The sequence below is a fragment of the Hyla sarda genome, chromosome 1, assembly GCF_029499605.1.
Source record: "Hyla sarda isolate aHylSar1 chromosome 1, aHylSar1.hap1, whole genome shotgun sequence".
Lineage (NCBI taxonomy): Eukaryota > Metazoa > Chordata > Amphibia > Anura > Hylidae > Hyla > Hyla sarda.
This window is the reverse complement of record NC_079189.1, coordinates 363,349,821-363,374,344: the sequence shown is the minus strand read 5'-3', so window position 1 is coordinate 363,374,344 and position 24,524 is coordinate 363,349,821. Positions and strand designations below refer to the sequence as shown.

Here is a 24,524-nt window from a genome sequence, read left to right as displayed (position 1 = left end):
ACGTTGTTGGAAATCGCGCTGGCTTGTGGCAGGAGGTAAAGAAAAAAGAAAAATTACAAAAAATGTTGTCCTCTTGGCACATACACATTCTATGGGGTTCTATTTATACCTGGAGATTGAAGTCATTAGGGTTTGCACCTGGAGCACAATAGCACAGAAAATAAGTGGAATGGAACACACATGTAAAGGTTGGTAAATAAAAACCTAGAATGGAATTAGTGTTATGCAGTAAAACGCACTAAACCAACTAGAAATATAAGGTATACTACTGATGAAATTTGACAAAGCCATATCTACCCTAAGGTGAATTATGTAAAAATGTATATAACCACATTCAAATAAATAATAATAATAATGAAGATAAAAATGAGAATAAAAATAAAATAAAGATAAATATAGAAATAAAAGAATTCATATTAGAACAAATGAAAAAATGAGAATTGGTGTAATGTCAAAAAAATATAATTCTGAGACAGAATGTATAACAGAACATAAATGTAAATATAAAGTATTCAACACATACATACGTTAAATATTTATTACAAATATTAAAAATATTAAAAAATATTAAATAAAAAAATAGTTATCAAAAGCATCCCAGGAGTCATAATTTACTGGGGCTAACACTCAGGACCGATCAGCGTGCTGGTAAACAGCCTGCCACTGATGAATCGTGAGAGCAAGCCCACAGTCAAATTCGATAGTCTATTCTTCTAAAAAACCAAACAGCTCGAACTCAGTATTTAAGCCTCTAGGTGTCAATGATTCAAACTTATAGATTTTTCTAGTTTCTGCTTCGGACATTTTGGCCAGAAAATTGCCACCTCGCCAATCCTGTTTAGCTGTCTGTAAATCTGCATATGTCATTTGGGTAGGGTCGTTTGAACGAAATTCTTTGTAATGGAGTGCTAAAGGGTGATATATCATACATATGTTCAGAAATGTGAGTTCTTAGAGATCTAGAGGTTCTACATATATATTGTTTCAAACAGAGACATTGTATTACATAAATAACTCTGTTACTATTGCACGTCAAACATGCTTTAATGTTCCATACAAAATTGTTGGAGGTTGAGTTTTTTTTCTCAAACCTAGTGATTTTGCAATTGTCCACACCTAAAAAAATCCATGCACATCTATTAATGTGTGTATACGCTATTTGGATGTTGGATTACGGATCGTGGGGGCAATTTTGATTCCCAGATTGGGAGCTTTAGTATACACGATTGGAGGTGTAAGAGGTAGGGTTTCTCCTGCAACTTGATCTTGCCTATAAATTGTGTATACTAAAGCTCCTAATCTGGGAATCAAAATTGCCCCAACGATCCATAATCAACATCCTAAGAGCGTATACGTAGACACACATTAATAGATGTACATGGATTGCAAAATCACTAGGATTGAGAAAAAAACAACACAAATATCTTCAACCTCCAACAATTTTGTATGGAACATTAAGGAATGTTTGACGTGCAATAGTAAAGGAGATATTTATGTAATACAATGTCCTTATTTGAAATAATATATAGATAGAACCACTAGATCTCTAAGAACTCGCATTACCGAACATATGTATAATATTAAAAGTAAACATAGTCACCCTTTGGCACTCCATTACAAAGAATTTCATTAAAACGACCCCACCCAAATGACGTATGAGGCTTTACAGACAGTTAAACGGGATTGGCGAGGTGGCAATCTTCTGGCCAAAACGACCAAAGCAGAAACTAGAAAAATCTATGAGTTTGAATCATTGACACCTAGGGGATTAAATACTGAGTTCAAGCTGTTTGGTTATTTAGAAGAATAGATTATCGAATTTGACTGTGGGCTTGCTCTCACGATTCATCAGTGGCAGGCTGTTTACCAGCACGCTGATTGGTCCTGAGTGTTAGCCCCAGTAAATTATGACTCCTGGGAAGCTTTTGATCACTAATTATTTAATTAATAATTTGTTAATATTTTTTATAATTATAATACGTATTTAACGTATGTATGTTGTATACTTTATATGTACATTTATGTTCTTCTGTTATACATTCTGTCTCAGAATAATATTTTGTTGACATTTTTTTTTAAACCAATTTACATTTTTTCCATTCTTTCTAATATGAATTATTTTATTTCTATATTTATCTTTATCTTTATTTTCTTTTTATTCTCATTTTTATCTTTATTATGATTATTATTATTTATTTGAATGTGGTTATATACATTTTAACATCATTCACCTTAGGGTAGATATGGTTTTGTCAAATTTCATCAGTAGTATACCTTATATTTCAATTTTCTAGTTGGTTTAGTGCATTTTACTGCATAACACTAATTCCATTTAGTGTTTTTGACAAAGCGCTATACAGCGCGAAATGCGTCAGGGTGACTACCGCGACCATATGTCTTGTCTTCAATAAACGCAAGTTTTATACCTGAAACCCTGATCCCTTAACATGTAACTGTCACGGTGCCGGCTGGCAGGTAGTGGACCCTCTGTGCCAGAGAGGGATTGGCGTGGACCGTGCTAGTGGACCGGTTCTAAGCCACTACTGGTTTTCACCAGAGCCCGCCGCAAAGCGGGATGGTCTTGCTGCGGCGGTAGTGACCAGGTCGTATCCACTAGCAACGGCTCACCTCTCTGGCTGCTGAAGATAGGCGCGGTACAAGGGAGTAGGCAGAAGCAAGGTCGGACGTAGCAGAAGGTCGGGGCAGGCAGCAAGGATCGTAGTCAGGGGCAACGGCAGAAGGTCTGGAAACACAGGCAAGGAACACACAAGGAACGCTTTCACTGGCACTAAGGCAACAAGATCCGGCAAGGGAGTGCAAGGGAAGTGAGGTAATATAGGGAAGTGCACAGGTGAAAACCCTAATTGGAACCACTGCGCCAATCAGCGGCGCAGTGGCCCTTTAAATCGCAGAGACCCGGCGCGCGCGCGCCCTAGGGAGCGGGGCCGCGCGCGCCGGGACAGAACAGACGGGGAGCGAGTCAGGTAGGGGAGCCGGGGTGCGCATCGCGAGCGGGCGCTACCCGCATCGCGAATCGCATCCCGGCTGGCAGCGGGATCGCAGCGCCCCGGGTCAGAGGACGTGACCGGAGCGCTGCAGCGGAGGGAGTGAAGCGAGCGCTCCGGGGAGGAGCGGGGACCCGGAGCGCTCGGCGTAACAGTACCCCCCCCCCTTGGGTCTCCCCCTCTTCTTGGAGCCTGAGAACCTGAGGAGCAGACTTTTGTCAAGGATGTTGTCCTCAGGTTCCCAGGATCTCTCTTCAGGACCACAACCCTCCCAGTCTACTAAAAAAAAATTTTTCCCTCTGACCTTTTTGGCAGCCAAAATTTCCTTGACCGAGAAGACGTCCGAGGAGCCGGAAACAGGAGTGGGAGGAACAGATTTGGGAGAAAAACGGTTGAGGATGAGTGGTTTGAGAAGAGAGACGTGAAAGGCATTAGGGATACGAAGAGAAGGAGGAAGAAGAAGTTTATAAGAGACAGGATTAATTTGACACAAAATTTTGAAAGGACCAAGATAGCGTGGTCCCAACTTGTAGCTAGGGACACGGAAGCGGACATATTTAGCGGAGAGCCATACCTTGTCTCCAGGGGAAAAAACGGGGGGAGCTCTTCTTTTCTTATCCGCGAACCTCTTCATGCGTGAAGAAGCCTGTAAGAGAGAATTTTGGGTCTCTCTCCATATAATGGAAAGGTCACGAGAAATTTCATCCACAGCGGGCAGACCAGAGGGCAAGGGGGTAGGGAGGGGGGGAAGAGGGTGACGGCCGTACACCACGAAAAATGGGGATTTGGAGGAAGATTCAGAGACCCTGAAGTTATACGAGAATTCGGCCCATGGAAGGAGATCTGCCCAGTCATCCTGGCGGGAGGAAACAAAATGTCGCAAATAATCACCCAGGATCTGGTTAATTCTTTCTACTTGTCCATTGGACTGGGGATGATATGCAGAGGAAAAATTTAATTTAATCTTGAGTTGTTTACAGAGAGCCCTCCAGAATTTAGACACGAATTGGACCCCTCTATCCGAGACAATCTGCGTAGGCAACCCGTGAAGACGAAAAATGTGTACAAAAAATTGTTTAGCCAACTGAGGCGCAGAAGGAAGACCAGGAAGAGGGATGAAATGTGCCATTTTGGAGAATCGATCAACGACCACCCAAATAACGGTGTTGCCACGGGAAGGGGGTAAATCAGTAATAAAATCCATACCAATCAGAGACCAAGGCTGTTCGGGGACAGGCAGAGGATGAAGAAAACCAGCGGGCTTCTGGCGAGGAGTCTTATCCCGGGCACAGATAGTGCAGGCTCGCACAAAGTCCCCAACATCCGTCTCCAGAGTCGGCCACCAATAGAAGCGGGAGATGAGTTGCACAGATTTCTTGATGCCCGCATGACCTGCGAGATGGGAGGAGTGACCCCATTTGAGGATTCCGAGGCGTTGGCGTGGAGAAACAAAGGTCTTTCCTGGAGGAGTCTGCCTGATGGAGGCAGGAGAAGTGGAGATCAGGCAGTCAGGTGGAATGATGTGTTGCGGAGGGAGATCAACTTCTGAGGCATCCGAGGAACGAGAGAGAGCATCGGCCCTAATGTTCTTATCGGCAGGACGAAAGTGAATCTCAAAATTAAATCGGGCAAAGAACAGAGACCACCGGGCCTGGCGAGGATTCAGCCGTTGGGCAGACTGGAGGTAGGAGAGGTTCTTGTGGTCGGTGTAGATAATAACAGGAAATCTTGATCCCTCCAGCAGATGCCTCCATTCCTCAAGTGCTAATTTAATGGCTAGAAGCTCTCGATCCCCGATGGAGTAGTTCCTCTCCGCTGGAGAGAAGGTCCTAGAGAAAAAACCACAAGTGACAGCATGCCCGGAAGAATTTTTTTGTAGAAGAACAGCTCCAGCTCCCACTGAGGAGGCATCAACCTCCAATAGGAAGGGTTTGGAAGGGTCAGGTCTGGAGAGCACGGGAGCCGAAGAAAAGGCAGACTTGAGTCGTTTAAAGGAGTCTTCTGCTTGAGGAGGCCAGGACTTGGGATCAGCATTTTTTTTGGTTAAAGCCACGATAGGAGCCACAATGGTAGAAAAATGTGGAATAAATTGCCTGTAATAATTGGCGAACCCCAAAAAGCGTTGGATAGCACGGAGTCCGGAGGGGCGTGGCCAATCTAAGACGGCAGAGAGTTTGTCTGGATCCATCTGTAGTCCCTGGCCAGAGACCAAATATCCTAGAAAAGGAAGAGATTGGCATTCAAACAGACATTTCTCAATTTTGGCATAGAGTTGGTTGTCACGAAGTCTCTGAAGAACCATACGGACATGCTGGCGGTGTTCTTCTAGATTGGCAGAAAAAATTAGGATATCGTCCAGATATACAACAACACAGGAGTATAACAGATCACGAAAAATTTCATTGACAAAGTCTTGGAAGACGGCAGGGGCATTGCACAGTCCAAAGGGCATGACCAGATACTCAAAGTGTCCATCTCTGGTGTTAAATGCCGTTTTCCACTCGTCCCCCTCTCTGATGCGGATGAGGTTATAGGCGCCTCTTAAGTCCAATTTAGTGAAGATGTGGGCACCTTGGAGGCGATCAAAGAGTTCAGAGATGAGGGGTAAGGGGTAGCGGTTCTTAACCGTGATTTTATTAAGACCGCGGTAGTCAATGCAAGGACGTAGGGAGCCATCTTTTTTGGACACAAAGAAAAATCCGGCTCCGGCAGGAGAGGAGGATTTACGGATAAAGCCCTTTTTTAGATTCTCCTGGACGTATTCGGACATGGCAAGAGTCTCTGGGGCAGAGAGAGGATGAATTCTGCCCCGGGGTGGAGTAGTACCCGGGAGGAGGTCGATAGGGCAATCATAAGGCCTGTGAGGAGGTAGAGTCTCAGCTTGTTTTTTGCAGAAAACATCCGCGAAGTCCATATAGGCCTTGGGGAGACCGGTTACTGGAGGAACCACAGAGTTACGGCAAGGGTTACTGGGAACCGGTTTTAGACAGTTCTTGGAACAAGAGGACCCCCAACTCTTGATCTCCCCAGTGGACCAATCCAGGGTTGGGGAATGAAGTTGAAGCCAGGGAAGTCCAAGGAGAATCTCCGAGGTGCAATTGGGGAGGACCAAAAGTTCAATCCTCTCATGATGAGATCCGATGCTCATAAGAAGGGGCTCCGTGCGGAAACGTATGGTACAGTCCAATCTTTCATTATTTACACAATTGATGTAGAGGGGTCTGGCGAGACTGGTCACCGGGATGTTGAACCTGTTGACGAGAGAGGCCAAAATAAAATTTCCTGCAGATCCAGAGTCCAAGAAGGCCACTGTAGAGAAGGAGAAGGCAGAGGCAGACATCCGCACAGGCATAGTAAGACGTGGAGAAGCAGAGTAGACATCAAGGACTGTCTCACCTTTGTGCGGAGTCAGCGTACGTCTTTCCAGGCGGGGAGGACGGATAGGACAATCCCTCAGGAAGTGTTCGGTACTAGCACAGTACAGGCAGAGGTTCTCCATACGGCGTCGTGTCCTCTCTTGAGGTGTCAGGCGAGACCGGTCGACCTGCATAGCCTCCACGGCGGGAGGCACAGGAACAGATTGCAGGGGACCAGAGGAGAGAGGAGCCGAGGAGACGAAACGCCTCGTGCGAACAGAGTCCATATCTTGGCGGAGTTCCTGACGCCTTTCAGAAAAACGCATGTCAATGCGAGTGGCTAGGTGAATAAGTTCATGTAGATTAGCAGGAATTTCTCGTGCGGCCAGAACATCTTTAATGTTGCTGGATAGGCCTTTTTTGAAGGTCGCGCAGAGGGCCTCATTATTCCAGGACAATTCTGAAGCAAGTGTACGGAATTGTACGGCATACTCGCCAACGGAAGAATTACCCTGGACCAGGTTCAACAGGGCAGTCTCAGCAGAAGAGGCTCGGGCAGGTTCCTCAAAGACACTTCGGATTTCCGAGAAGAAGGAGTGTACAGAGGCAGTGACGGGGTCATTGCGGTCCCAGAGCGGTGTGGCCCATGACAGGGCTTTTCCGGACAGAAGACTGACTACGAAAGCCACCTTAGACCTTTCAGTGGGAAACAGGTCCGACATCATCTCCAGATGCAGGGAACATTGGGAAAGAAAGCCACGGCAAAACTTAGAGTCCCCATCAAATTTATCCGGCAAGGATAAGCGTATCCCAGGAGCGGCCACTCGCTGCGGAGGAGGTGCAGGAGCTGGCGGAGGAGATGACTGCTGAAGCTGTGGTAGCAACTGTTGTAGCATAACGGTCAGTTGAGACAGCTGTTGGCCTTGTTGCGCTATCTGTTGTGACTGCTGGGCGACCACCGTGGTGAGGTCAGCGACAACTGGCAGAGGAACTTCAGCGGGATCCATGGCCGGATCTACTGTCACGATGCCGGCTGGCAGGTAGTGGACCCTCTGTGCCAGAGAGGGATTGGCGTGGACCGTGCTAGTGGACCGGTTCTAAGCCACTACTGGTTTTCACCAGAGCCCGCCGCAAAGCGGGATGGTCTTGCTGCGGCGGTAGTGACCAGGTCGTATCCACTAGCAACGGCTCACCTCTCTGGCTGCTGAAGATAGGCGCGGTACAAGGGAGTAGGCAGAAGCAAGGTCGGACGTAGCAGAAGGTCGGGGCAGGCAGCAAGGATCGTAGTCAGGGGCAACGGCAGAAGGTCTGGAAACACAGGCAAGGAACACACAAGGAACGCTTTCACTGGCACTAAGGCAACAAGATCCGGCAAGGGAGTGCAAGGGAAGTGAGGTAATATAGGGAAGTGCACAGGTGAAAACCCTAATTGGAACCACTGCGCCAATCAGCGGCGCAGTGGCCCTTTAAATCGCAGAGACCCGGCGCGCGCGCGCCCTAGGGAGCGGGGCCGCGCGTGCCGGGACAGAACAGACGGGGAGCGAGTCAGGTAGGGGAGCCGGGGTGCGCATCGCGAGCGGGCGCTACCCGCATCGCGAATCGCATCCCGGCTGGCAGCGGGATCGCAGCGCCCCGGGTCAGAGGACGTGACCGGAGCGCTGCAGCGGAGGGAGTGAAGCGAGCGCTCCGGGGAGGAGCGGGGACCCGGAGCGCTCGGCGTAACAGTAACCCTATAAATTAGTGGGAAAACATGATTGCTTTCTACAACCAGTTGTCTTTATATGTTAAAGACAAAAGTTCCAGTGTCATCTCTTTGGCCAATACAGCTTGGTGATCACTAAATATCACTTTAATCCGATCATTCACACTCCAGTTCCTTTTTTAAAGCTGATGTAACCTTGTTTTCTTCTGTTTAGGGGTTTTGCTGCTTTTGTTTGACTTTTGTTTAGAAAATTTCAAAATTTTTCGATTCTATATTATTTTACTTCTTTATTAATTTACTTTGATTTATTTGAGACATGCTTTATGGAGACAGGTCAGCCATTAAAGGGCATGTGATTAATTCAGGTTCTTATTCTAACCATATATTTTTAAGAATTTTTGCTGATGTTTTTCCAAATTTTTATTTTACTATCTATATTTTATCATGTGCAGCAGGTGTAGTCAGCCAGCTCACCTCCACCTCTGGTCAATGCAAGGAAAGGTGGGAACACACCTGGCAAAGTGTAAACAAGAATTTCCAGCATGGCAGCTTCTCTATGAACTTCCAGCTTCTCCTGTCCTGTGTGTTAGATTATTTATATTGCAATAAAGCTGGAAGTTCATAATAGAAGCTGCCGTAATGGAAATTCTTGTTTATATTTTATCATAATTCTGAAATCATCTCAGCCATGTAGACATCCTGTACTGTACAGATCATTTCCCAGTAATGCCTTTCTTCTCACCACAGACAGGATTGCTGTGAAAAGTCATACAAGTACAGAGATAACACCAGATCAACCAACTTTCACAGCAGAGATGAACATCCTCTCTCCCTGTAGAACGACCTTTACAAAAAAAACACAAAGAATGCCCAGTAGCATCTCCAATTTATGTAAATATGGCTCATATATGTGATCTGTTTATTTGGTAAAAAATCTGGTTGAGTGATCACTAGTGGGAATCTGTCTGTTCTAATTTCTTTTAAGAGCTGCAGATACCATTGGAAAGCTGTTATGATATAAAAACAAGCTGTCATGATGACATCACATAGGGCAGGGAAAAAGTGCTCTGTAACTTTCCTTAAAGCTGCTTTCCCTGCCTACTTGTCAAGACACCCTAAACGGTGAATCACAATTTGGAGCCGGTCCATACCCTGCGCTAATGTGCTAGGGTACACGTCAAGAACATGAGGGGATAACACAATAACAAACAAACAGGACTAAGGACCTAATAAACAGCAGCAATGCTAAATAGCAATATCAAGAAATATCAAGGCAAAGTATAGCATACTGACAATCAGTTAAGGAACCAGAGACAAGATAAACGGTAGATATGATAATATGAACAGGACTGAATAACAGGATAAATATAACACAGACTAAACAGGACCACGATATGCAGGGGATGAATGGGTTAACTGATGGTCAGATACCATACAGGTAAGGATTGCTAGAACACAATTCACACTAGACAGATACAACAAAAACTAAAAAAAAAAAAAAAAACTCCATAACATGGAGGAATACAGGTCAAGATTCTAAAGAAGAATACAAAATACAGAACACTGGAGTGAGAACCGGATTAGTCTAAACAGACTCCAAGAACTCAACAGGACTGATAACAGAATACAATCTGAACACAGGTCTAACTAAGAAGACTAAATATATACAAAGCATAACACTAAAAACCTGAACAAAGCACAAACATAACAAGGCTATAATCTAGATAAACGAATACAGGATATGAAGCCATGGCTGAACTCAGGATACATGTGCACAGACTAAGGTGCTATGCGAAACATAATGCAATTAGCAGAATGAAATACAAGCAGAACTGGGGTCTAAACAACCACACCTGGGAGTCTATTGGCTGGAAACATTAACACTATCCTTACCAATGCACACAACATGCAAAAACTGATTAGGCATGAAAAGCAGAGGTGAATACACACCAACACAGAAAAACACGGAATACAGCCATTACACCAGCTGTTTCTTTCATAGTGCTGATAGTGGTTGTCAAACTTATATACTCTCCTGTTTATTTCTCAGCCAAGTGCCATGGAGGTGGAGTCGAGCTGCTTGGCCCGTTTCTTAACTTGCTCTCACCCCAACCCCTTCTTGAAAATATACAGGGCTCTCTAGTTGAATCAAGAAGGAACTAGGAGGTCAGTTTAGACACTACTAATGTGTCTACACTTTTGTGATCATACCCTTGTAGTGTCAGCCACATACTACTCAATTGTCAGCTACAGATGCCCCTATTAATGTTAGTCATGTTAGACACCCTATAATTGCTAGTCATCTGTTTCCCTTTACATGTAATTCCCACATGCCCTTACAGCTGCCAAAACCTAGGCAACCCATGTATGTCAAGCCACAGGACAGCATATCCATATACCATGCACACCTCTGTGTCCCATAGTTATCCCAAGCAGTCAGTGATTGCCTAAGCGGCAATGTGACTTATTGACCATAGGCCCAGTTTTGGTCAATACATCAAATTGCTGCTCAGCCAACCACAGGCTGGGGCAGGACACCGCTGCGGGCCAGTGATTGGCTGAGCAGCAATGTGATGTATTGACTCCTAGAACTAGGAAGTGGAGCATGGCAGAGACCTGTATCAGCGGTATATGAGACTACGGTGGCCCAAGGGAGGTAACAATATTTAACATTGACAATAAACAATAAAGAAATCCTTATCATTACCTCTAAATGGCTTGAACTTATTCTCCAAGTCAAATTCCTGTCTCCCAACTCTTGAAAGGTCAATCTGCAGTTCTGGACAAATGGCATATTCCTCAATGGTTTTACTGATCTGATAAATCTTATCTGTAACAGCATCTGGAGCAGGACCTAACATCAGAACAGTAAAACAAGTAAGACAAGCTTATGAGTGAACATACATCAGAGCATAAAAGCAGATGTACATCGTAACCTAACAGCTACTGTAGCAATTGAGCTGTTAAGCTCTATTGACAGAATTGGATAGAAAGCATTGGGTGTAGTGAACAACATCTGCATCCAGGCCCATAAAGAAACATCTGCTTGGAACAATTTTGCAGGATTTATTAGACTGCAAATATGTGGTGGCAGCTTTATATAAGATTTAACAATGGATTTTCAGTGAGCAGCAGAATTCAGTTTACATATGAAAATTGTGTTCTAGGTTTCTAGGGAAATATTAACGTGTAAGTTTCAGAGTCCGATTTTAATAATTGTGTCATATCCTTATTACACACAAAAAGGGATGTAGTAAAAATTTAGCATAATCTGTAGATTATAGAGGGAAATGATCCTTACAGAGAATTAATCCATCTTACTGTATGAATGTAGGGTCAAAGGGGTAAGATTTATTTTTGAGGAGAACACCATATGTGTGGAGGTTCATAGGCCTTAAGCACTACACTGAGAATTCTGGGAAGAAAGGATATGCAAAGCAGCTCAAACCTCAGTTTTTCACTTCAACTATAGAGTTTTAGAAGTGGATTGGGAATTTATGTCCAGCCAGAGATCTCTCCAAAAGCAAAGTATACCCATCTGCAGACAGCTGTTTCGGGGTGTTGCATGGCTGGTGAGAAGCCTGTGGTCATGGGTCAAAAGGGTAGGGTTACTCTGTGAGAAAAACACCATACGGAGTGTGGAGATTCATAGGTCATTAGCACTCCATGGGAATTCTACTGATATAGACAATGATTATGTTTAAAGGGAAGATCTAATTTAAGTTATAGGAGAACTCCGGCAAAAATTAACTTATCCCCTATCTACAGGATAGGGTATAATTAGCTGATCGCAGGAGGTCCAACAGCTGTAGCGTGTCGTCTACCTGTAGATGGCATGTGCTCCTTTCATTTCTATGGGAGCATCGATGACACCCAAGAGCTGTACCCGGGTCTTTTCGACGCTCCCATAGGAATGAATGGAGTGCGTATAGGCTGCAGTGCGCGCTCCTCACTGAGTGCCGGGTCCCATGCTAGTGATTGCAGGGGGCCCCAGTGGTCGGACCCCCGCGATCAGCTACCTATTCCCTTTCCTGTGGATAGGGGCTAAGTTATTTTTCACCGGAGATCTTCTTTAAGTAAACCATTAAGTACTTAACTAATAAGCATAACTATCTAATCTAGATATACATATATTATTATTATTTTACCTCCATTGGCAACATTAAACTTGATTCCAAAATCTCCACCGGGTCCTCCTGGGTTGTGGCTAGCTGTTAAAACAATTCCTCCAATTGCCTTAATTTTTCTAATGATGCAGGAGACAGCAGGAGTGGATAGCAATCCATTCTGACCAATAACCAGGCGACCAATCTACATGCAGCAAAGAAAGTAATAAATCATTTAAATTATATTAGTAAATATGCAGTAACAGCTGATAGTATTGTGCTATTACTTATAGAATAATAATAATAATTTTCCAATCCCACTATCCCTTTGATATTTTAAAAGGCCATAAATACCCTTTTGGTAGCCCAGGCATCTTATGGGAAAGGTCCAGCTGAGGGTTGCCCTATTTTACTAGTCCATGGATTTTCAACTTGCTCAGGCCCCCTTCATATTTTTATTTAATTTTCTTTATAAACACAGAAGATTTCCTACTTTGGATTTTCTGCAACTGATCTACAGCACATATTTATCATGTAAATGTATCCTAAGCATATAGAAGGCCAGATTTGGGATGCGAGTGTCAGAGTAGCAGGAAACTCCTTTCTGAGCCACAAAACATTTGCATAAATATGTACACATTTGCAATAGAAATCACTGTAAAAATGTCTACAATGGCATACTACAGATTATTCCTATTTTTATTTCCACTGTAAAAGAAACACATTATAAAAATATAATCATTGAATCTTAATTATTTTAAATGTTTAACTTGTTATTAACTGGCAATTTAAACCACCATAGAAGTAAGTAAATTATTTTACAACCCTATTGAAGGGGTATTTAAGTAAAAAAAAACTTTCTTTTTCAATATCAACTGGCTCCAGAAAGTTAAACAGATTTGTAAATTACTTCTAATAAAAAAAATCCTTCCAGTACTTATCAGCTGCTGAAGTTGAGTTGTTATTTTCTGTCTTACAAAAGTGCTCTCTGCTGACACCTCTGTCTGCCTCAGGAACTTTCCAGATTAGGAGCAAATCCCCATAGCAATCCTCTCCTGCTCTGAAAAGTTCCTGAGACAGACAGAGGTGTCAGCAGAGAGCACTGTTGTCAGACAGAAAATAACAACTCAACTTCAGCAACTGACAAGTACTGGAAGGATTAAGATTTTTTAATAGAAGTAATTTACAAATCTGTTTAACTTTCTGGAGCCAGTTGATATGAAAAAAAAATGTTTTTTACTGGAATACCCCTTTTATCTGTGAAATTGTTTTGTTGTAAAATCATATACTGTTTACTAATATCTGTTTGCAGGTAGCTGGTATTTATGTGTAAGTAATCTTTATGCTTTGCTATTCCAATTTATATTATATATATAATATATAATAAGATAAACACCTATAAATATTTTTCATTAAATGTTGGGCTACATTCACACATTTCAGAATCGTACTAGGCGGATTAACATGTGGATCTGCACCTAGATTAGCCTCTTTGTAAGAGAATTTAAAGGGGTACTCCGATGGAAAACATTTTTTAGGTATTTTTAAGTCAACTGGCTCCAGAAAGTTAAACAGATTTGTAAATTACTTGTATTAAAATGTTTTAATCCTTTCAGTACTTATTAGCAGCTGTATACTACAGAGGAAATTCTTTTCTTTTTGGATTTTCTTTCCTGTCCACAGTGCTCTCTGCTGACGCTCTTTTTATTATAAATATATAAAAACTTAACAAAAAAGAAAAACAGGCTTAACTAGCATTAACAAAACACAACACAACAAAACCTGCCTAACTGGCCAGCCCAACTTAACTAAACTAACTAAACACATAACATTATACCTACATATAAATTATCAAAAATACTATCACACACACATACCCACACATTCTTTACATAAATATAAAAATAGCTTTACTTAGCTTTAACTAAAAAACAACCAGACTTGGTAAAACTCAACCACACATTACATTCACAACTAACCCACCCCAAACCCCCCCCCCACCACCACCACCCCCCCCTTTTTTTTTATATATATGTTTTTTTATATATATATATATATTTTTTTTTTTTTACTAAAATTTAATTTTTTCCCTCATATATATACACATATATACATATATATATATATATATATACATACATACATAAACATACACATACACACCCTTTTTTTAATCTACACTACCATAATACAACCAATATTAAATTAAAGTAATATAAAAATGCTAACTAAATCTGATCCGACTGCCTATCCCCATCCCCTCAAATAAGATAACCAATCCATACTATATAATAATATATACAATACGAATATAAAAACACAAATACATAACCTAAATGCAAATACATACATAAACTATATACACCAACAAACCAAAATATACACCTACAAAACACATGACATCCTACACTAGACTAACCCATTACCCACACAACCACCCACATTGACATGGGTCAGAGTCCATAGTCCATGGATATTGAGTCCAGTCCACAACTGACCCATGCCAGCCCCTCCAAACATCCACCAACCCACCAATTCCCCCACCCAACCTAATCTATACCCAAAACCAACTATACAAATACAACTTCATAACATAACATATACAAAACAATACAACCCACCTTAGGCCCAAGTTCGGTCGCCTGTAAGCCCTTTACACAATCCATATTCTGAAAACAAAACAAAAAGACTAGGGTGTACATGCATAGCCCACCACCAGGAAGAAGGATGGCAATCCTGATGTTACTTTATAAACTCTCTCCACTAACTTTTCCCTACGACTCACCCTACTGTTATCCCTTCAACAAACTGACCCTGCACTCACCCTCTCTCTGTCCCTACATTGCTATCCCTAACCAGAAAAAGGGGTACTCTACCCAAGAGGTCTAGTACCTAGGGCACATCAAATGAAAAACCTCTCCACAGGAGAGAAGCCCTACTGGTACCAAGACTGCCATACTCCAAAGACCTGATCTTCCCGAGGTCACCGGTGATGTTCCTACAGACCTCCACCTCGGAGAGGACTTTCCGCTGTGTAGATACTAGACACCGTGCGTTCCACGTGTAGTACCTAACTACTAAGCTGACTACAAATAAAGTGCCCCGGTCTCGGCCACCCAGGTTCCTGAATGCCCCATAAGCCCACTCCGGATAGGTAAGGCCGGCAAGTTGACTCCAGCCAATGGAAGCACCCACCCGGTTGTAGACCCCTATATTAAAGGGACAATGAAGCAGGAAGTGGTCCATGCTTTCCAGCATGTCCTCGCACTCTTCTCTGGGACATCCCCGGTCATCAGAGCTCCTACACTTCAAATTGTCCCTCACATATAGCTTCCCCTGAAAGCAGCGCCAGGCCAAGTCCCAAAACTTTTGGGGGATCCTTTTCATGTTTAAAAGGTACAACCCCACCCTCAGATCCCGACCTGGGCAGTCCCTGAGCGCCAGAGGCTTCTGGAAGTGGGTCAACAGAACCCGTTTGTCAAGGAACTGCCTTGACTGGGTCCTGATCTCCCACACTCCCAGACCCCACCGACGTATAGCCTTCAGAGTCTGGGCAGCATAAGCCGGAAGATATCCGTGTGGCGTACGGAGGTCCTTCACTTGCCCTCCTGTCTCCCATTCCTGGAAGAAAGGCCGAAACCATTCCCTGCAGGAGATTACCCACGGAGGAGCCCTCTCTGACCAGAGGTTTGAGATGTTAGCTTTCAAGAAGGTGTTTGTTAAGAACACCACAGGATTTACCATAGATAAACCCCCTAGTCTCCTCGTGCGGTACGTAACCTCCCTCTTGACTAGGTTCATCCTGTTCCCCCATAACAGTTGGAAAAACAGGCTGTAGATCCTAGTGTAGTAAGCCTCTGGCAAGATACATACACTGCCCAGATAGATAAACAAGGGGAGCAGGTACGATTTGATCAGGTGTACCCTTTCCCTGAGGGTCATAGACCAACCCTTCCATTGGTCCACCTTCTGAGCGGCATCCTGGAGCTTACCATCCCAGTTTTTGGTGGGATAATCATCCTGGCCGAAAGTGATGCCCAAAACTTTTGCTGACTCTTGGGGCCCTGAAAGGGTGTCCGGGAGATCAAACGTGGGATCTCCCCCTCCCAGCCAGAGACTCTCACACTTATCCCGGTTGATCTTAGACCCGGATGCCTCAGAGTAGCGGTCCACTTCTGACATCACCACATCGACCTCCTCTCTCGAGGACACGAAAATGGTGACATCATCAGCGTATGCCACCACTCTCTGGGCGACATCCAGCTCCGCCAGACTCATCCCGACTCCCGCCAACGGCCCACAATCTACCCTCCGGACGAAGGGATCGATCGCAAACACGTATAAAAGCGGGCTCAAAGGACAACCCTGACGGACTCCGGACCCCACCTCAAAAGAGCGGCCAGACCAACCGTTCACAAGCGGGAAACTCTCTGCCCCTGCATACAAGATCTTAAGCCAATTAACAAAAGTACTTGGTAAGCCATATCTCAGTAGGACGGACCAGAGGTAGTCATGGTTCACCCGATCAAATGCTTTGGCCTGATCCAAGGACAGCATGTACCCCTTCCAGAGACCCGCACTACTCCGCTCCACTGCCTCCCTGACACTGAGGACAGCACTTAAGGTGCCTCGGCCTGGAACAGAGCAGTGCTGGGCCCCCGAAAGGAGCCGGGGTGCAAACTTCACCAGCCGATTAAACAGTATCTTGGCCAGAAGCTTCCTGTCCGTATTGAGAAGAGCTATGGGCCTCCAATTCTCAATCCGGCTAGGATCTTTACCCTTTGACAGGAGAATCAGGGCTGACCTCCTCATTGACTTCGGCAGAGTGCCCGAGGAGAGACACTCATTGAATACCTCAGTAAAGAGGGGAGCTAAAGACTCCTTAAAGGTCCTGTACCACTCGGATGTTAAGCCATCCGGACCTGGCGACTTCTTAGGGGCAAGCCCCTCGATCGCCAGTCTCACTTCCTCTTCCCTGATTTCTTCTGCCAAAACATCAAGAGAGGGGTCTACCCCTGGCTCAGGAAAGGTTTCAGCCAGGAAAACCGACATCCCGTCTCGATCTAGATCCTTCCTTCCCAAGAGGTGCGAGTAGAAGGATCTGACGACCTCCAAGATCCCCGATCTGGACCGATTCAGAGATCCTGTACTATCGATCAGTCCTGAAATGACTTTACTACTCACTGACATCTTACAGTTTCTGTAAGGGTCGGGCGAGCGGTACTTCCCGAAATCCCTCTCAAAAACCAAAGATGCGTGCCTATCGTACTGACACCTCATCAGCAAGGATTTCACTCTGGAGATATCCTCTCGGCTACCTCCAGTCGAGACAAGAAGCTCGAGTTTCCTCCTCAGACCCTGATACAAGCGATACCTGTTCAGGGACCTGAGGCTCGAGAGCTGGCGGAAGAACCCCGCAACCCGCTTCTTGAATATCTCCCACCACTCCAGCTTATTACTACAAAGATCCAGTAAAGGTACCTGACTCTGAAGAAAATCCTCAAAGGACTGTCTTACCTCCGCTTCCACCAGGAGGGACGAATTCAGCTTCCAATAACCTTTACCCATCCGGGGGGTCTCTGAAACATTCAGGGAAAACAAAATCATACAGTGATCGGAGAACTCCACCTCAACCACGGACACTGCGGAAGAGACAGCTTCCTCCTTTAAATAAAACCTGTCTATTCTAGACCTGCGGCTACCTTGATGATAGGTGAAACCCGCGTGGCCCGAGGGGCTCCGGATGTGGGCGTCCTCTAGGCGAGCTTCTCTAGTTATGCTAATTAGTGCCACACTATCGCAAGTCAGTGGACCATTGGAGCCTCTCCTATCCTGGGACCTCGTGACATTATTGAAGTCCCCTCCAAAGATCACCTGCCGACTCGTAAAAATAAAAGGGCTTAATCCTCATAAAGAGATCTTTACGGCCCCGCTTAGTTTGCGGGGCGTAGATGTTAATGAGCCGGAGCTCTTGTCCCTTCATGAAGACATCAATGATCAGGCACCTCCCCATTTCTAGCTCAATAACCCGTCTGCATTCAACAGGAGCGGAAAAAAAGACCGCCACCCCACTATACGGCTCAGCCGCAAGAGACCAGTGGGAGGGACCGCGCCTCCACTCTCTCCTGGCTTTTGCCAGAGAGGCAAGATCTGACAACCTGGTCTCTTGTAAAAAGAAAATGTCGGCTTCAACACGGCCGAGAAAATCAAAGGCTGCAAATCTAGCCGTATCTGACTTTATACTGGCACAGTTAATAGATGCCAGCGTCAGTGGGGTGAGTGCCGCCATCATGGGTGATTGAGTTAGATGGCCTCACCCCTTAAACCTTCTTCCTCTCCTTCCCTCCACCCCCATCGGAATCAGAGGAAGACCCTTTACTTCTTTTTAAACTCTGGGACATATCCATCCCAGGATCTTTACCTCCGGTACCTGGTGCTACCTCTCCCCCTGAGGAAACTACCCCAGAGGAAGGAGGCTCGGTACCTCCTGGAGGCCGCACTGCCTCCTGACCCTCGAGAAGAGGAGGGGAGATGGTATCCCCGAGGGCCTCATATCGATTCGAAAGGACGATCAGAGGGTCAGAGACTGAGTTGTTCCTTCTATGGTCTGAGGCTACAATTGAAGAGGAGGACGGCGCCACCTTACTCTTACACTTCTTCCTCCTCTTCTTTTTCTGGCCACCATTTACTGTCTGCCCCTCCTCCTCCTCCTCATCCACAGTTTCGGATTCAGAGGTATGACTGGAGGAAGGAGCATCTTGACCTTCTTCCCTACGCAGTCTCCCTATCTCCTCGTCCAGTTTGGCCTCACCCAAAGCCTCAGAGTTATTCTGACCTCCTTCTGAGCCAGTGTCTGGAGTGGGACCCCGAGCTACCCCTGGCACCTGGGCATTCTCAAGGGCCCTCTCCAACCTGCGCTTCTCCTCTCGCCTCCGCATAGAGGGGGTCTTATGTTTTTCCTTCACTGGCTTTGGTGCCCCCTCTCCTCCACTGGTCCCCTCCCCCGCCGGGGCAACTGTTAGGCTTTCCCCAGACGGGGCGGTCACAGCATTAGAGAACGAGCGCGGACACCGGCTGAACGGGTGACCTAAGTCACCACACAAGTTACACCGAATCTGCCCACAGGTGGCCGCCAGGTGACCCACCCCACAGCAGAGGGCGCATATCTGCTGAGTGCAGTTGGCACTAAAGTGGTTTGGGTCACCACACCTGTGACACAGCTTCGGCTGCCCCTGGTAGAAGATCTGAATTCTGTCGCGTCCCAGGAAGGCGGCCGAAGGAATGTGGGTGAAAGTGTTCCCGGAACGCCTGAGACGGACGGAAAACGTCCAGGCACCAGACCATATATTGTGCTCATCAAAGTTTTTCCGGGGGATGTCCGTCACCTCCCTGTACCTGCCCAGCCAGGTCATAATGTCATAACAAGAAAGTGACTCGTTACGGGTCAAAACGGTCACTTTCTTTACCATACTCTGGCGAGATACCGCTTTTACAGCGAAATCTCGCCATCCGGGCTCGTTTTTCACCAGCTCATAATTAGACCAGAAGAGATCTAGTCCCTCCGGCCTAACAAAGCTGACGTCAAACTCAGAGGAGCCGAAAGGGTGGATCAGGGCAAAGATGTCCCTAGCCCTGAAACCCATCTGGAAGAGAAGCTCCACCACTTTGCCCCTTTGGGGGCACGCATCTTCGCCTTTCCAGACCAGACGGGCCACATTCCTGCGACCTACCTCCTGCCCGGGTGTCTGGAGGGACCATACAGTCTCCCCATTTCTCTGTCGGAATGCTCCCAGACCATGTCTCTCCACCCAGAAAGATAGGTCCATCTCCTTTCCCTCTACCTGGAGCGTCCTTTCTCCTCTCTTTAGTGCCTCCAGGAGGCGCCGTTGCAACTGACCGTCACCAGATACAGGAGGTAAAGATCCCACTGAACCCCCGGCCGCCACGCTGGCATAACTCCTGGCGACCGAGGGGGCAGCCGGACCAGACCCTGTCCCTACGGCCCCACCTAAACCACCTGCACTGCCACAAACGTCACTATTATACACACCACTACTACTCCTCTCATTCACTCCACTATCACTCCTCCCATCTGCACCACTCCCACTCATTCCACTACCACCCCGCCCATTCACTCCACTACCACTCCTCCCATCCGCACCACCACCACCACTCCTCCCATTCAATCCACCACCACCACTCACTCCACTACCACTCCTCCCATCTGCATCACTGCCACCCCGCCCATTCACTCCACTACCACTCCTCCCATCTGCACCACTACCACTCCTCCTATTCACTCCATTACCACTCCTCACATTCACTCCACCATCACTCCCACATACACTCCTTTCATCCACAGCACTACTACTCCCATCATTCACACACCTTGTAGTGACATTGCTTTTGGTTTTATTAGCAGTGTTTTTGGGATCAGCCGCTGCTTCACCCACTACCTCTGGGCTGGCCAGGACATGCTTTAGCTGGATCTCTGTCGGCGATGCTGATTCCTCCTCCATGTGGGATGTCACCGCAGACATCACATCCCGAGGCCGAGGCTGCCCCTCCAAGCGCACCTCTGCCCCTCCACCTGCCACTGACTTGCAGGGACCCTCCTCCCTCACAGGGGAAATCCCTACAGCGTCCATGCCACACACTGCGCCTGACTGCACGGGATCAGCAGCGGGTCCCGGTGCCTGGACACTCCCCCCCCTCTCAGGGGAGTGCCCTGCAGAGCTGATAACAATGCCAGGGACACCCACCATTAACCCATCCTGCTCTTCCCTACCAGCAGGATGCGTGACTGTAGCACCCACGGCCACGTTTGGATGCAGCACTGTACCCCCCATGCTGGTCCCGTTCCACAGCAGAAACTGGATCTGGCAGGGTGGGGGGCCCAGCAGTCTGAACCAACTTCTCAGGTGGCCCAGACTGCTGGATAGGGGAGAAAACAAACATGACTTGCTCCTCAGCCTTTTTCTTCCTCCTGTTCTTTTTCTTCCTTTTATTCTCCTCAGGGCCCAGGTCCTGGCCAAAACTGAAATTTTCCAGACGGGTGGGTGACTCCTGCATCACTATGGCCCGCAGGAGCCCCCCACCGACTGGGCCGCTGTCACCACCATCACTACTGTCGCTTTCCTCTGAGGTGGTTGGTAAGGCGACTTGGGCAGGGTTAATATATTCTGCACTTGGGGTGACAGAGGTCTTAGGGGTACACGGGGTATCACACACATCCCCCTCACTCTCATCACCCTCACTGCCGCCATCGCCCTCACCACCTTCCTCCATCTTCTCCTCTGTATCACACAGGTGTTCTTCCTCCCCCTGACTATCCTCTTCCTCCTTCACAGGGGTCCGCATGATTTTATAGCGGTCCTCGTTTTTTAATTTTTCTTTAAACATACCCGCTCCCTCTATGATCTGCATTCGGGCTCTCACCACCTCCTGCTCCTCTGCCTTCAGCTCGCACACTCTAGCAGCAAACTTAGCCCTCATGGCCTTGGCAGAGTTATCTGTCTGGTAGCGGGCAAACTTCAGATCCTCCCTTAACACTTTCAGCTTCTTTCCCAGCTGTTCGTATTCCACCAGCTTTGCCTGCATGCGGGATCCAAACGTGGCAAGCGACTCCCTGGGTCCCTTCACCCCCCATTGCTGGGGTTCCGTAACATTAGAAACAGTCCCTGAAGACACAACAGTTATCTTCCTACCGTATGCCTTGCGGTTTCCAGCGATGGACGGGGGAGTGGGCTCCACATTACTGCGGAGCCTGCTGGATCTTCTGACCCCGTCCTTGGAATCGGCCGTAACTCTCTCACTCCCACCCCCCGCCGGCCTAGTACGGGAGGTGGAAGGCCGTGGGTCCATAGCAGGAGGCTCTTCCCAGGAGTCTGCCACCCTCCTGGGGAAAAGGTTGCTGGAAAAAACTCCTTCTCTCCTCTCTCTCTGGACAACTCTGGAAGTGAGACACACCCAACAGCTGCTGTGTTCCACAGGAAGTGCTCTCTGCTGACACCTCTGTCTATGTCAGGAACTGTCCAGAGCAAAAGAGAATCCCCATAGCAAACGTATGCTGCTCTGGACAGTTCCTGACACAGACAGAGGTGTCAGCAGAAAGCATTGTGGACGGACAGAAAATAAATTCAAAAAGAAAATAATTTTCTCTATAGTATACAGCAGCTGATCAGTACTGGAAGGATTAAGATTTTTTTAATAGAAGTAATTTACAAATCTGTTTAACTTTCTGGCACCAGTTCATCCTTACATTCTTATGTTTCACAAAAAAATTTACATGTTTGGGAAGAAGCAGTCTAATGTTTTTTTCAACATATAGTAGTATATCATTGTGGCTACTGATAAAACTGAGTTAACAGGGATGAATCTAGTTATTCCATCTATGACATTTTATGAAAAGGTCCCTATGTTAGTGGAGTTACTTTAATTGTAAACTCTTGGAAACATTTTGGATTATCAGGTTTTGGTTCTTGGTAACAGCAGCTTGTTATTTTACAGCACACATAATTAATATGCTCTTAATCTGAAAACGTAGCCAACGTTACCATATCTTGCTGGGCTTTGTTGACAGGCTGTTACTTAACACTTATTCATTGATTAACATTGCAAAAAACACTTTTGATTAAAGCAGGAAAAAGGACGGACTGGAAAGATAAACTGGGAAAATACCAAATAGTCCTGACAGGATATTCTGTACTAATTACTTGGCACTCAAAACGGTAGTAGGCTTGACTTTTTATTAGCAATCCAATTTCATTAAAAATTATTTAGGTCCTTTCGTATTAAATCTCAATTTTGGGTGCTGCATAGGGCTTATTATTTACTAGTACAGTTGCAGAAAATTGGCATATGCAATACAACCAATTGTCTAAAGTGTGGTATAGAGGGTGCTGGTCTTTTGCACATGTAATGTGATCTCAAGGTATTGGGAACAGGTTGCGATAGCACTGGAGGGCAAAATTAGTAAGACAATTTCCCAAACTATTCCGTTCTTACTGCTCGGTGATATAAGTAATATAAGAAATTCAAAAGATTTAATTAGTGTTGCTCGCGAATATTCGCAATGCGAATTTGCGAATATTCGCGAATATAGCACTATACATTCGTAATTACGAATATTCTTTTTTTTTTTTTTTTTTCACAGTACACATCACAGTGATCATCCCTTTCTGCTTCCAGCTTGTGTGGTGTAAAGAAGGCTCTAATACTACTGTGTGAGACCGGTGTGTGAATTTTCGCATATGCAAAACTTTGCACATGCGAATATTCGCATATGCGAATTTTCGCTTACGTTAATTTCTGTATATGCTAATTTTTCGCATATGTGAATTTTCGCATACACGAATTTTCGTATATGCGAAAATAAATCGAGAATGCTACAAATATGCGAATATTCGCGAATATATGACGAATATTCATCCATATATTCGCGAATATTCGCGAATTCGAATATGGCCTATGCCGCTCAACACTAGATTTAATATGGAGGGCATTTTGTTATGCAAAATTGATGATATTGGCCCTCATTTACTGAGAGTGTTGTGTAGGTTTCTTTGTAAGTTTTAATTCCCTACAATTTATTTTCCACGGTATTTACTAAGGTTTCCCTACATTTTCCACTTTCCCTACACTTTTCTCTCTTTACACATGTTCTGATCTATCTGGTTTTCCTCAGCTCAAATCCACCTCATTTTATGTGGAAACCTTAGTAAATATGTTGTTTTTTTGTGAAAATGTTGGAGACATGCCCCTTTTTGGAGACCACGCCACTTTCCCCAGCAGCCACGCCCCTTTTTCGGGTTTTCTTAGCAAAATGGAGAGTTAGTCGGGTTTCTTTTCAATTCTGGCGCAAATTCTGGCGCAAAATCTGGTGCAGACAGAATTTCTGATGCAATGCGACAGAATCTGTCGCATAACCCGACAAAACATGTTGGGTTTGCAATAGTTAATGAGGGCCAATGTGTAGCTCGGTGTTCAGAAGCTCCATCGGTGGGTGAATGGCAAAATGAGATGCAGAACTTGAAAAGGATGGAACAAATATGGGTGAGAGGGAAGAAAGGACTAGCCTGCTGGAATAACATATCGAAGAATTGGTAGGAGACAGTTAATTATTATTTAAAGGATAAATGAGCTAATGCATTTAAAAAGTACATGTCACAAAATAAACTGTTCTCAACTACATCTGGCTATGTTCCCTAACTACTCCTAACACCACTCCTGCCCTTAAAAACTATTTTAGAGCTTTAAAAAGGTCTGTATCATACCGTTCTTCTTGCTCGCATAGTGCAATTTCCCAGCATTAGAAAGTGGGCGTTTCCCAGCAAGCATGACATCACTGAAGCCT

General features: G+C 45.5%; 1 protein-coding gene across 1 annotated transcript in view; it reads right to left on the bottom strand.

Moving 5' to 3' along the window:
* PGM5 (phosphoglucomutase 5) overlaps window positions 1-24,524 on the bottom strand; it is a 189,970-nt gene that overhangs the window by 126,767 nt on the left and 38,679 nt on the right. The window contains exons 2-3 of the mRNA XM_056523045.1: window positions 12,212-12,374; window positions 10,771-10,917 (exon numbers count right to left, since the gene is read on the bottom strand). Coding sequence (XP_056379020.1) covers window positions 10,771-10,917; window positions 12,212-12,374 — 310 coding nt within the window. The remainder of the gene's footprint in view (window positions 1-10,770; window positions 10,918-12,211; window positions 12,375-24,524) is intronic.